The sequence below is a fragment of the Polyergus mexicanus genome, unplaced genomic scaffold (assembly GCF_030449975.1).
Source record: "Polyergus mexicanus isolate NDT 795.1 unplaced genomic scaffold, iyPolMexi1.0 SCAF_19, whole genome shotgun sequence".
NCBI lineage: Eukaryota > Metazoa > Arthropoda > Insecta > Hymenoptera > Formicidae > Polyergus > Polyergus mexicanus.
In genome coordinates, this window is record NW_027223339.1 from 2,456,150 (window position 1) to 2,471,176 (window position 15,027).

The following is a 15,027-nucleotide window of genomic DNA, read 5'->3' on the forward strand; positions in this document are numbered from 1 at the left end:
ACCTCGCCACAGAAGGAGAGTAATTAACACCCAGGTGCGCGGCCCTAAGAAGTCGTTTATGGATTGCTCGGCTGCCGCGGCCATCAATTAGATTCTCTAATTAAAACAGAGTCCGCTCGTCTCGCCGCGGCGGCACACATTAACTCCGCCGGCCTCACCAATCGACTTTGTCATCGTCCACCGGGCGGAGGCGCGACGGATTGTCACATTTCTTGTTCGAGGGACCGAGCAGCTTGCCCGACATCGATATAAGCATCGCGATATAACACCTCCAAGTCATTTACGATATAAGAAGGTCGGATTTTCGCAAAATCCAGTGTTTCAAACGAGCTTAACTTACGTCCTACATCCTTACGTTCTACATCCTTGGAATTTTTTTAAATGATTCAGAATAATCTTATAGTGAATCGCAAAATTTGACATAAACAAGAATATAATTTAACTTGTAATTGCACTTTTGCAGTCTTTATTCGAAAAATTTTATTTTTCTATACATAAAAAAAATATTATTCTATTGCTAAGAAAAATGATTACTCAATTTACTTTGCTTCTTTTAAGTTATCATTAACAAAAAATATTTTTTTAATAATAGTCTTAAAATAGACTTGTCACAAATTTTGAAAAAAACTCATTATCGTGTACTTGGGAGAAAAAAAAAAAAATCAAAGAAATGTCAGACGTGGTTAATTTAATGTAAGAAAATTTATTGGATCAAAAAAATTTAATGTATTTCTTTCAATTATATAATTTAATATTCTTGATTGAAGTATTAAATTTACCAGGACTCACAGAATACATTTTGAATTAATTTCGCGCTTATGATGAATTTATGATAGATTTGCGGATACACGAACTTTTGAAATATTTGAAACAAGTAATATTTACTTGTATATAGTATGTATTTTTCTGTGTGTATTACAGAAATGTGTATTATAATATAATATACGTGTTACAGATATGCACGTATCATAATGTTATTGTACGTATCAAATAAAATATTTTACGCTGTTAATTTCTATTAGTGTAAAACACATTATAGAATTAATAATTCATTAATGTATCAAATAATGCACGCTAAATGTCTTTACTTAAACCCTTTGAGAGAGAGAGAGAGACTGATTTAAATAATTAAAAAATCAAATAATTATTACAACAAAATATCTTTATAGCGCTTAACGCTGACTTTTCCCGCTTCTATTTTGCTTCTCTTGGGGTAAAAAGCGCCATCATCATCTCAAGGATAACTATCGAAACAAAGAAGCCTGGCAATGCGTAAAGGTGCGAGGGGGAGCGCGTCTTTGTGGCTTTTCTCGCGCGGCGAGGTGCAAAGAGGAAGCCGCGCGTGCAATTTTAATTATGGCTACCAGCGTGTGTCGCTAATTGCAGGTAGCCCGACGCGCTCACCCCACGTCATCACACTTCGATTTGACTTTTTCCCCGGGGGCATTACAAATGGCTACTGACGTGATCGCGCGCGCGCTCCCGGACAGCATTCCTCTTCGTGTCATTAGTGGCGCGGACTTTGTGCGCAGCCCGTGACTCGTGGAAAGGAAGGAAGGGAAAGGACGAAAAGGATCTGCTGGACGGAGAAACGCGGACGAAGAATCGCAAGACAATCGGACTCCGTGTTGCGTTCCGTGTAGCACGCACCAATCGCGCCTCTCGGCACCGACACAACAAGTAGCCGACTCGGAAATCGCAGCCATCTAAATCAACGTCGCGCGTTCACCGCGAACGAACGGGTGAAATAACGCCGGCAGAGATTTGACGAATTCGAATCCTCGCGAGATACGCCATTTTACGATGTCATTTAGTCAAAAGTATTATTTTGGGATTTCACGAATACGATAATTTTTTATTATTCATAATATATTGTGAATATTTAATTTTTCACTATCAAAAGATTCGATAGAGACATAAACAAAATATAATGCAACTTTTCGATGATAAAAGATTATGATTTCTAAAATTCATGATTGTTTATTTCATGTAAAATATTTCGATAAAAATGAATGATTTATGGTACATAAATTGTATATACATTGTATATCGAGAAATGCATCGCTATAGGGAGATGCGAGGATTTTATATAGTCTCAAATATAAAATAACAGGGTAGTACGTTCCTATTACGTGATTATGCCGTTCGCCTTGTAACAACGGCGAGAAGAAAGTCTCGCTCTATGATTTCAGATCTATGAGCGAGGTTTGTTGATCATCATGCGAAGTTACGTTTGAAGATGCGCTTCGTACAAGATGATTACGCGCCGCTTTATACCGGGCGAGGAACATGGATGCGTGGGAGAACTTGTAAAACGTAAACGTAGAAATACAATATAAAACTGCAATGTTGAGTTATAATTTAAACGGTCAGACTGTGTTTCGCGACACGCTTTCGCTAAATCGACGTATTCGAATTGTTTTTATTTGTTGCGTCCTTTATATGATGTATCACAGTTACAAATCAGCTGGATCCTCATTCTTATAATATTGTTATCGTATAGCGTACGACTTATAGAAAATTATAGCATGTTCGATCATGCACTCCGGTCTTTAGTATCTTAACTATTATATTGTTTTAGTAATATAAACTATTTTATAAAATCAGTTATAAATTTTTGCATATATAAATTTTACCAAAATTCAAAATTTGTCGTTTTTTCATTTAGATTAAAAAAAAAAAAGTACAGATACCGATAAATATATATGTACATGTAAAATTTTTTATCCGTACATTTTTATAATTAAATCTTGAATTAGTATTTTAAATTAAACAGATATACAGGGTGTCCCCCCAATTTAAATGGCAAAACTTCAGAGCGTATAGGGGACCGAAAGACAAGAAGTCCTTTAGAGGTTTCCTCGTTTTTGCTCCATTTTAGAGAAAATCGCAAAAATTCAATCTCTCACTGTCAGTTGAGTCTTTTGAGTTGATCGGCATTGAATAAACTTTCCGCTTCAAGATTCCTTACACATGTGAACACTTGACGTTATCCTTTACGGTGCCAATCAATTCAAGAGAGCGATTAAGAGACCGAATCATAGATGCGGCGCACCAAATGTCACTAGAACAATGTCTAGCTGCGATTAACGTGGTCAGTGCTAGATGTAATGCTTGCATTGATGCAAGAGGGCAACATTTTGAACAATATCTGCATTAAATAGATGATAACATAAATCAAATATAAATAAATAAGTAAAAAAAAAAAAACTTGTTTTGTTTCGTATTTTGTGATTTTCTCTAAACCCGGCGCAAACTGCGGGCGATAAACAACGCCGCGTCGAGCGGTTTATGCTTTCCGCGCGGGATACATACTGGGGATGTTTGGCCGCGCGAGGCTCCCCAGATTCCTGAGGCGTGTTGGATCGCGAGTCAAACGCATTCTCTTCCTGCGCCATTATGTTATTGCTGCCAGGGTGGCGGCAGGTCGACAGACGTTATATAGGCGCCGTGGGAGAGAAGCAGAGAGCTTCGTCTTTCGATGGATTTCGTTTTTTTTTTATTTTTTTTTTTTTTTACGCAGAGCGAAAGAGCTTTTCTGCTTGTCGCAGCGAAGGCACGTGACGCGATTTTGCGCCTTACAAAGGGAATTGAATCGGAATCGAAATTAGAAGTTATGCTCGAACGAAAGATCGTACGCGGGGTTGAAAAACATTAGGGGAATGATTGCTTAAAAAAGATCGATGTAGATATATGTTTATTTCATAGAATATTGAAGTTTAAGAAGTTCATGGAAAAGCTAATCTATAATTTTTTATTTTTTCAAATATAAATATGCATATTTAATGCAATAATATGTTTGTCTATAGTTTTAACCCAATAGCTTTATATCTGATTTTTTCTCTTTTTTTATTTAATATATCACCATTTCATCTTTTTATGTTTAAAAAATAAGAGAATTTTTTAAATACTAAAGTTTTATGAATACTGAATATTTTCGCGTCAAGGAGCCAAATTGTAAAATTTTATTGAACGTAGATAAAAATTCTGCGAAAAATGCTCTGACGAAGAGCAGTCGGCGGAAAACTAAAGAAGTGGCGGAAGCGCGAAGCAAGATGGTACCCCTTTCGCAAAAATCACACAAAGGGTGCGATGTACGAATATCTTGATTGGGAAAGCAACGGCGGTGTAACTAACCGTGAGAAGTTTCCATCGAGATCGATGATCAACTAACGAAGCCGATCGCACCTAGAATATCACTTCGTTTACGCCAAAAGGAAAGGCGTTTCGGAAAATACTTTTAGAGTAGTGATGAAGAAATGGCCACGACAGATAATCAACATTATATGTTTTTTCGCGTTTAATCCTTTACTCGTAGCAAAATTAAATTTTTGTAATTTTCAATTTTTTTTTCCCCCCCAAAAATGTTACTAGAGATAACAGAGAGGATCTTGTATAAAAAATATTCTTCAAGATTATATTTTTCAGATTAAATTATGTTATATTATATTATATTATATCTCAGTAGAAAGATTATTTTTATACACATATATATCTCTTTCTATTATTTTAGGCATTTAATTTTAATTTTAATATATTTTTATTTTCAATAAAACACGTTCTTGAATTTTAGAAAAATTTGTTATACTTTTTAGAGACGAGATGCCAATCTAATAATTAATGTCGATATATTAATAAAAAATTTACGGATATAAATTTATTCTACGAACGTAAATTTTTATATTGCTTCGAGATAACGAAGAGCAGCTACACGTAACGTGTACGAATGGACAGTTCGGTGTTTAAGATCTCTATCAGACGCACGCGCACACGAATACGCGCGAGAGGACAATGAGAAGATCCGTTCGATTGCGATCGGTTTTTTCGGCGTGGCACGTGGTCGATCATGCGTGAAACGATGGACGAGAGAAGGCGCTCTCTTGTCGCGTACATCCCTGGACCTGCCCGGTACGTATCGTGCCCCCGAGGAACATTTCGAGAACGAGCCGATAACGATCTGCAATGTCCGTCTCGCGGTTTCGTTATCCGATCCGTATTATAACGGCGAGCGCGAAATAATTTGCAAATTATAACGCGCAGCTATCCGGAGCTTCTCCGATTTCAACGATGCTGGCTCGTTTTTCGCGCTTCCGCTTCGCGGAGCTCATTCGCGTCCCTTCGATTCGCGTCTCAATTTCTCATATCAAACGGCAGCCGCAGAATTTTTTACGGGGACAAAATTGCGACAGATACGAAAAACGCAAAGATGTACATCCTTCAAAAAATTTATGTATCAAACACAATGTGACTTGTGACGAACTCTTATCCAAATACTCGAGGAGAAGAAAGATTAAGTAAATAAATAAATAAATAAGAGAGAAAATGAAAAAGAATGATAAGTAGTGAATTATATTTTTCAAGTCTTTCAAAATCCGTTAAATAACAAAAATTAAATGTTATATATAGCAGGCAACATTAATAATACCCAGTTTCCATGTGCAATTAGAAATAAAATATTTAATATTAGTTTATGTCTCGAAATTGATTTTAAATGGAAAAAAGAGTCAATTGCTGCAAAAATATTTATGAATTTCGATATGTTACTTAAGAATATTTATAATAATTTTAATTTTACATATAATACATTATCAGATCTTGCAACATTATGATCAAGTTGAAAGAAAAAGTTAGATAGAAAACTCTAAATTCCAAAATATTAAAAGATAAATTATGTATTACGGTGAAAAATATTTATCTACAAAAAAATGTTTAAAAATTGATTAAAAAATTTATCGATGCAATTTACAGCAGATATTGTTTATAAGAACTTGTGTTAAATTATTCACTACTGTCGAATAATATGTTAAACAGAGCTGCAAATTACTCGTTTTGCGTTCCTTTCTTTGCGCCGTTTCAGAATATGGCAGCCGCAACAATAATAATAATAATAATAATAATAATAAAAAGTGCAGTCTTCATAAAAAAATAGGACCGAATAAAAAATCCGAGAAAACGGGGCTAACGAGATCTCTCTCATCTCTGCCATTCTCACAAAGGCCATCTCGCAATTTTAAAAAGTTGGCGTTTTATAAAATCCAAGTTTCAGCTTCGCGTGAACTTTCGGCGACACACAAAGCGCATATCTCTTTCTCTCTCTCTCTCTCTTTCAGGTACGCGTTACTACCCCGGATATATTATTTTTATCCCGGGAACCGGTACACTATATTTCTCTCGTACGTGCAAGGACGCGAAAAATAGCGTCCACATTTGTCGGTAGAACTCTAGTTTTTTAAAAATCCCTAACGTCATTTACGATAAAAGTAGGTATGTGTGATTATCACGTGAATGATTATAAAAAATTTCGCATTTGAGTAAACCTTTCGTTATTTGCAATATCTAATAGACACACGTTATAACTGGTGTATATTATAACATTAAAAGATTAATGTATTAATATATATGTAAAGACAGATTAAAATAAAAATTGTTTAAAAAGAAATATTATTTTTGTCACTTAATTTATTTTAAGCCATATTATTTAATCACTTCAGTTTTCTTATCCACCCTAATACTTTGAGCGAAAGATATTGCGACTAACGGAAGATTAGATATTAACAAATTCAAAGGAAAAATTAACTTAAGAACGCGCCTTTCTGTATAAGATCTTGATTACGAGAGGATTTTTAATTATATTCATCTTTGCAAAGGTAAGAGCTTATGTTCGCAGAAAAGTCAGTTCTCTGACGTAATCGGTTCGCGCGCGTGAGCCACGTGCGATTATACGGCGCGATAAGCTGAGATCCGCCGGCTATCCGGATTTATCGCGGATCTTCCGCATCGAGGTCCGCCTTCGCGATGCTGGCCACGCGGGAGGAAGCGCATCGCGAGAGAGAGAAGGTGGTTGTAAACGCGCGCGCGAGACGCATCATCTGCTCGGTTCGCCAAAACAATCCGGTGCGTCTCCGTCACGCGGCGATAGCACATCTAGCAGCCTCTTTTTACGCTTCCACGAATAAACTGCGTAATGGATATCGTAGGGACGAAGAGCGGGGATGGTTAGTAGCATAGTGCGTGCGGTTGCGATCGTGCGTCGATAGGCTCGCTTTAACATCGGTATTTACAGCAAGCTCGTCACGGAAACTCGCCGAGATAACGTCACGTATGACGGCAACATGGGTGTCTCGTTCGACTCCGTAAGATGTTACGCAAATTGTAATCATATCGTAACGGATTGTTTCTATCCGGGTACTTCCGTGTGTAGCTAGATTTCTCATCTACAACGCGTGTTGGAGCATCGATGCGGCTGTATCAGCAATAATTTATCTCCCTTGCTTAATCCTTTTATAAAATAATATGTACTTACGTATAACAAAATTATTAATTAATTAACAATTAACAATATTAAATTTTTAATATAAATTGTAAATTATTATTTTACTTATAAAAAATTATTTCTCCCTTCGACAAATTTTTTATTCATTATATATAATTTAAACTAATTCGCTCGATACGTTATACGGATTTTGATCGATCGATAACTGTTTCGGATTTATCGATATTAGTGATCCGACTTTGTGACTGATTGATTGATTGATTGATTGATTGATTGATAAAAAATTATGATATCGAAAAGATTGATTAATGTCTGTCAAAATATTGAACAGATTAGAATATGATATATTAATAATAAAATATAGAAATAAAAAAATAAATAAATAAGATGAACTAAAAAAACTAATAATTTTTAATATCATATATACGTGAAGTTGTATGCATGTAAATAGTAAAATAACAATATTAATAAAATAATTTATATAAAATCGTAATATTAAATTAACTGTAATATTACGATAAATATTGATCGGTTTATTATTTTCTCATCGTGATAATCGATTATTTCTACTTCTTCTCCCTCCTGTTACGGTTTACCGAACATTATCGTCGCGAGTACCGCTATAATTGCACTTCGCGATCTCACGCATCCGTGCGTCGATGATTCGGCAAACGACATTGATCGTAGCGATCGTGTACAACATACTTAAAATTCCTAAGTAACGCACATTCGTATGGAGAAGCACGGGAGAGAAGAGAGAGGGCGGAATAAGGGGTCGAATGCAGAACAGAGGGGTAGGACAACACGGGGGAAATATTGGAGCAAGGACGAGATATACTCGTCTTGCGCGCGTCTTTCTCCCGGATGCCTCTTTCCTCCCCTCAGGAGCCTTATCCATCAGTCACTTAATATTTCAAAGCAGCGCCCCGCGTTTTCCCTTCCTCCCTCTCCTCCCTTCGTTCCCGAGACGCGCCAGCGTCCTTGTGTGAGCCCATGTCGCTCTTTTTAAAAGCTTAAAACACCCGAGCGGAGTTGCCGCATCAACACAGCCGAGAGAGTAAAGTTTTTAGACTTTGCTGAGGGAGATATTAGAGCGCGACGTCCTTTCCCCACCCCCCACCCCCTCCCCCGAACGACGAGGATGACGATGGCAGCGGGGGACACGAAGTGATGTCTCGCGTCGATTTTGTAAGGAGGGGAAAAGGAAAAACCTCGCGGGGCATCTCATCCCCCAGTTTCCCTCCCGCCGCTACCCCTTGGCTCCGCACGAAATTCAAATTTCTCGTTTCACGCGACCGAATGGGATTCTTGCCTTCTCCCGTGAGCGAGCACCTGGCCCAAGTACGCGCCGCAGTCGTCGGAGTCGTGATCGATTCGCTTCGCGTCTCGCGGATGGAAGGAGGGAGATGGGGAGAACGACGGTGCGCTCGCGAATACGGGGATAAAAGCCGCTGTTTCTTTTTTTTTTCTCCCTTACCGCGGGCGAGACGCGACCGGATTGTCCGGATTGATTTTCGAACGATGAAGATGAGCTTGATCCGAACATGTGATTTCGACTCTTAAGTTCATGCGTAAGTTCCGAGAGTCGCAAGAGAGCGAGTTTTTTTTTTTTTGGAAAATTTTATACGGAAAGTGAAACTTATGAGAGAATAGAGACACAGAGAGGGTTCTCAAAATTTTTGTAAATAACTCGAAATGAATGGGGAATATCTAAAGAATTACTTTCAGCGAATGAAAATCTTGAAAATTATCATCGCGCGTAATGTGGAAAAATTTACTATGAGGAAAATGTGAGTCAAATATTTAATAGAAATTATTCATGATACATAATTGACGAGAATTATTTATCGTCTACTGTAATGTGATGTAATTAACGCACAAATGAGCATTGGGACATGTATTTTTTTATGCTTTATATTTTCTGGAAATTTTCAGGAAAGTTTGAGAGAATTCGAAGAAAGCCTGAAATGATTCAGAATTTGTCTAGAAATGTATAGTGAATCTGTGTATGTACAATATATAGAAAAACTTACAGGAAAAAATTTCTTTCGAGATATTATAAATATTTCGAAGCAATTATATACAATTCGGTATAATAAATAAAGCAAATTTTGATTAACCAAAAGTAGGAAACAAACGCGTGAAAATGTAAATGCTTCAAAGACTTCAGAGGAGATGAGATCATCAGCTTTAATTAAGTCTTACTAATTTGAGATAAGAAAGTATTGTCGAAGCGATAATACACACACACACACACACACACACACACACACACACACATATTGCAAATACATCGATAACGAAAATATATTAACAGATAATCTTTCAATGATGTTTATGTAGCATTAACAAGAAAAATTATATTTTTGTATAATAATTTATTATTTATAGTATATATGACGCATAAATAAATATATAAAATAATATATAATCACTATCATATCACTGTTAAAGTAAATTCTATATTTTTTACATTTTTTTCTATATTTTTGTTTATATTAATTCCGCGATTATAATGCCATTATACGTGTATTAAATTTATAAATAAAGTATTAAATACAAAATTTACATGTATATACAATATATTTCTATTAAAAACTATTTTAAAAATAAATATATATTTTTTTAATATTATTTGACCATAAAATATTTGAATTTTCCTTTAAAATTCTAAAACATATTCAATATTACGTTCAATGATTTTATTTATGATGATAATGACCATATTATATGATATCAGTCTCGTATTTAATAAGTAAAGTGTTAGAGCAATTCGATCAATTAAACATCTCCAGAGATTGCGAAAAATAAATCAAAAATCCATTGCAAACGTATATATTTGAATGAAAAACAAATAAGTTCGCTTTTCCAATTCAATAGATAAATTGTTTGTCATTTAATATCCAATAAATAATAAAAATTGGAATAATAAGGATGGATTTAGTTTTGGTAATGAGTGAATAATATGTCTAATATGTTTTTGCAATTATTAAAATATATTGTAAATAACAAATAAAAGATAACAAGTAAAAAGATATAAGAATAAAGCTCATTATATTCGTCAAAATAAAAATCAAACTATTTTTTCTCATATATTTCGTATCTAATATAAAAGAACATGATTATAATTTTATATCTAATAATTTCTTCTAAAATATCTGGTTTTTACGTCTTTTTTCAATAATATTTGACAAGTTAGTGATCTAGTTTCTCGTGTTTCCGGTTACATCTACCATTCCAGATCGACGAAGCTCGCGACTAAGTATTTTTCACTTCAATCGTAAAGTGCACGATCGTGATCGCCGCGAGTTAAATTCGCGTAAACTTCTTCGCCGTAATTATAAATAGGATAGGAAAACGGGGAAAGGGGGATGTGTCCGATATGTCGTGGACGGTGCCCGAAGCTCGAGTCCCGAGGATGTTTCAGGAATATCGAGGACGTAATTATCCCGTAATTACCGAGTGCGGTCTTGCCTCTTGAGCAGCTCTACGTCTCGGCGATTATCCGAGTGGGGATAGTCAGTGGTTGGCCTTGTGCGGTAATTGTACTAATTATTACTGCCCCTTCTTCCCCCCCCCTCTCCACCCTCCTCGTCCGCGCCCCTGCCCCCATGCAACGCCGGTTTCCTTCCCCCCGGCCGCCCAATTACCCCTGTTGGCCCGCGCGCGCGAAGAGAGAGAGAGAGAGAGAGAGAGAGAGAGAGAGAGAGAGAGAGAGAGAGAATCCGGACTCGCGAAGATTTCAGAAAAAAACCTCATTTCTTGGAAAAAAATGTTTGTTAGCGCCCGAGAGATATGTCCGTCGTAAAATTGACGGTGGGAGGTTTCTTGGAAATCTAATTAATTTATGGCTGCATCAATCGACAATGAATTAATATAAGGCATGCGAGTATAAGACGGAGAGTATCGGTATAGTGGCGCGTTAAATTTTGCGATGATTAAAAAAGAATTAAAAAAAAAAGCAGTATGCGCAATTAACTTAAATAAATAGTACTTTACTTAGTATATTTTTTATACAAAAATGAAATACAAAACAATGTAAACATTGTAACTTAATTTTTTTATAGTTTAATTATATCGATAATAAGATCGATCTTTTTATCCATCATGCAATAAATTCGAAAGATAAGTTTCTAAAATATATTTAATAGATTAGTTTACGCGCGCAATATTTCTATTTACAACCATACAACATTTTTGTTTTCATATATATATATATATATATATATATATATATATATATATATATATATATATATAATCTCATTTGTTTCTATTTTATAAATATAACTTAAATAATTTTGTACGCGTATATTTTATCTTCAATTAAATGTCACATTGACATAACAATTTAATCGAATAAATACAAATTTAATATACATATTTACGTCGAATTAAAAAACTACGGTATATCGTGGCGCGTTTCGTGACGTTTACGGTCTTGAGACCATTGACGTGACCCCAAGCGGCGACACGGAAAGCGGTAAGAGGTAAACATTGCCGCAGGCCGCGTGTAACCCCGTAGCAGACAGAGCGGAGCGCGAGAGAGAGACAAAAAATATACATTATTCTTGTAGAGATAACAATAATACCTATGCTTACGTGGCAGTGTGCTTTACGCGCATCTCGCGTACGCTCCTTTTAATAGAAAAAAAAAAAGAGAACCTCTCTTGCATCTCGCTCGCTCTCTGTCTCATTGTCAGTATCTCGTTAAAATTAACAGCGATACAAAAATGATCTGTCTCACTCACCCTACGCTTGTCGTACGCCGCCAGCCACTCGTCCGCCTTCCGTTTGTCATAGAGCACCCTGGCGAGGTTGCCGTGTGGCCGATAAGTCCGTATGGAGCGACTCCCATCGTCATCACGTCCGTCGACATTGCCGGTGATGACGCAGCAGGTGGCATCCTGACAGCCGTAGGCGCACCTGACGATCTGGGGCTCATCCGCGCCCGCCGCCATGCTTACCGCGATTTAACGCGCACACACGTCTCCGAGAACGCCGACAGATCACTGCTACGGGCACATGACGATTAAGCGGCGATATCTCGCGACGTGAATCATCGGATCGACGATCCCAATCGCGACGTCAACGAGGCGCAAAAACGCGAATCGGGCGCCTCGTCATCACGTAAACACCGCACCTTCTCTCAACACGTGGCCATATTGCGACGGTGGCGCAGTGCGCGCTCGAAACTAGAATCTTGTCCGAAGTTTGCCGGCAACTGACCGACCGACCGACCGACCGACCGCGCGACGCGCTGTAGGTCGTGTGACGTCATCAGTTCGAAATGCGGTACGTTGGCGCATCGTAATCGTAGGCGATGTTGACGTAGTTTTTTTGCGCGTTTCTCGACGAATTTACGTATGGATTTTGTTGATTGTTGTCAGTACGTGTGCCAGTACGTGTGCGTGTACGTCGATACAACGAGGCAATGAGTATTAACATCGAGAACAATCGGCAGAAGATGATCGCGATGTAAGGAACGAAGAATCGAAATTAAGTATGTTCTCTCTCTCTCTCTCTCATCCGTATTTTTATAAATTAACTATCGATAGTTAAACGAATATATGAGTGCACACTTATTGTTACGAATAAAAAGTAGCTTTCTATTCACTCAAACAATAAAGAAATATGACGATTGCTGTTTGTAAAGTATATATATATATTTATTCGAAACATCGAAATTTGCTCTCTGAGGTTATGGCGCTTTCAGTTGATCTTTGCGTTTTGTCGAACATAATATATATGGTAGATATTCGTATATATCATTCCGGAAAAATATCGTATAAGTCGAGCATTGTGAACGCATGCGATGCGTTAATATGGCGTTTAAAATCTTCTTTAGTCCAGTACGTATGAATATTCTCTCTGTGCATCATATCTATTCCTCATATTTAAATAGTTTCTCTCTTGTTGTATTACATAAAATCGATCGAGAAGTATATAAAACAATCAACGCCACGATCGAAATTAACAAAACGTATACCGTACTCCGTAACCATCACAAGGCTAATTTACATATTTCTCGCATTTTTTTTATCGGCCAACGTTCCTCCCCCCCCTCAAGGAAGTTGCCGAGTTGGGCATGAAAGTTTTAGGCGGGATAAATATGGGACGGGGAAAGTACTCGGCGCAATAGGTCCGATGAATATTTTAGACGCCATATTGACGCATCGCGCGCGATTCTCTCTCTCTCTCTCTCTCTCTCTCTCTCTCTCTCTCTGTCTTTCTCGCGTGCTCTCGTCGCTCCGCTCGTTCGCACGCGCGCGCGCGCTGATAATTCATTAATTTATGATAAGCTCGGTCGGGCCGCCCACGGGCCACATCCTCTCCCTCTCCCACACGCCATAAATCATTTTCGCGTCTGACATTAATTGCGCGCCACCCCTCGTTACGAGGAGAAATGAGATTTTTTTAATTGACGAATTTTTCACCGTCGCTGACACCCTACCGCCCGCTTCCGAATATTCCCCAGTTCTTCTTGTGATACGTATTGAAGAGAAAGAGATAGATAGATAGAGAGAGAGAGAGAGAGAGAGAGAGAGAGAGAGAGAGAGAGAGAAAGGGGGGGAGGTGGGAAAGAGAGAATGTGGCATGAGATATGCCGTGCATAATGACTCTCTCTTAAATTTGACAATGATACGCTGAAAAGGTCTTTTATATTTTGCGCGAAGCAAAATATGTTTTATAACGATTTTATCACCGTGCATCCGTGATTAGATTAATTTAATATAAATTGATCGTACAGTTTCCTGTGTGTTTTCGTGTTTGCGTATTTTATTTTGTCCCCGTTATAATAACTACTAAATTATGAAGGAACGAATAATAGATAAAAAGATAAAACCATACATGTACATATAGTATTGTACATATTTTTAGTACGTTAAATTAATTTTGATAAATAATGTCTTCGGAAACATAGACAAGAGTATAATTATAACGCGTCTATATTATACTTAAACGTGATATGTGAGAACGTTTTTAAATTTAGATTAAATTTCATCGTACCTGACCTTGTCGAGGACTTGTTTGGGCTACGCTCGACATTTAACGTCTAAACAACGTGTGGCGCACGTGGCCTTGCAGAAAGCATCGCGTGCAATCGCATCGATCCCCATGAAAAAATCGAGAATTCGAATATTTTCGATAACAATCATAAATTATCAATTTGTTTCTTTGACAGTCATGTCAATGCTATGTACATGCACACACACACACACACACACTCAATCCTTTATAATTTTTTATGTCTGTTTATAATAAAACTAGTAGCAAAAAATCGGTTTCTTCAATCTCTATTTCAGGAGCAATAAAATATAATTGTATAAGTATATAAAAATAAAAATACTTTACCTAGAATATCTCTTTTAGAATTACGATACATATAATATATAATATATAATATATAATATATTATTTAAATATTATTTATTTCAGTTTCATTTTTTACAAGAAAAAATTATAAATAATACAATAAATAAATTATAATATATAATATATATAATTCATAAGTCATAATATATAATAATTAATAATTCATTTGTAAATTATTATACGAATGATATCAAATTTTTGACAACTGGTTGTTAAAAATAGTTAGCTAAGTGAATTATTAATCTTTAAGGCATTGACAAATGATGATTCTTTGTAAATATGCTAAATAATCGGCGCGCTACTCGTTATTCTTATAAGATTAATCGAAAGCGCTAAATTAACTTTGGAATAGATAGCGAATTTTATTGAATGCGAAT

At 36.6% G+C, this 15,027-nt stretch overlaps 1 protein-coding gene and 1 long non-coding RNA gene across 2 annotated transcripts in view; one reads left to right on the plus strand and one right to left on the minus strand.

Annotated features, from left to right (window-relative positions):
• Window positions 1-12,430, minus strand: part of LOC138941437 (protein-L-histidine N-pros-methyltransferase) — a 40,031-nt gene extending 27,601 nt beyond the window's left edge. Inside the window, exon 1 of the mRNA XM_070311106.1 lies at window positions 12,025-12,430. Coding sequence (XP_070167207.1) covers window positions 12,025-12,234 — 210 coding nt within the window. The 5' untranslated portion in view covers window positions 12,235-12,430. The remainder of the gene's footprint in view (window positions 1-12,024) is intronic.
• LOC138941438 (uncharacterized) overlaps window positions 12,031-15,027 on the plus strand; it is a 116,012-nt gene continuing 113,015 nt past the window's right edge. The window contains exon 1 of the long non-coding RNA XR_011448168.1: window positions 12,031-12,776. This is a non-coding gene — a long non-coding RNA (uncharacterized lncRNA). The remainder of the gene's footprint in view (window positions 12,777-15,027) is intronic.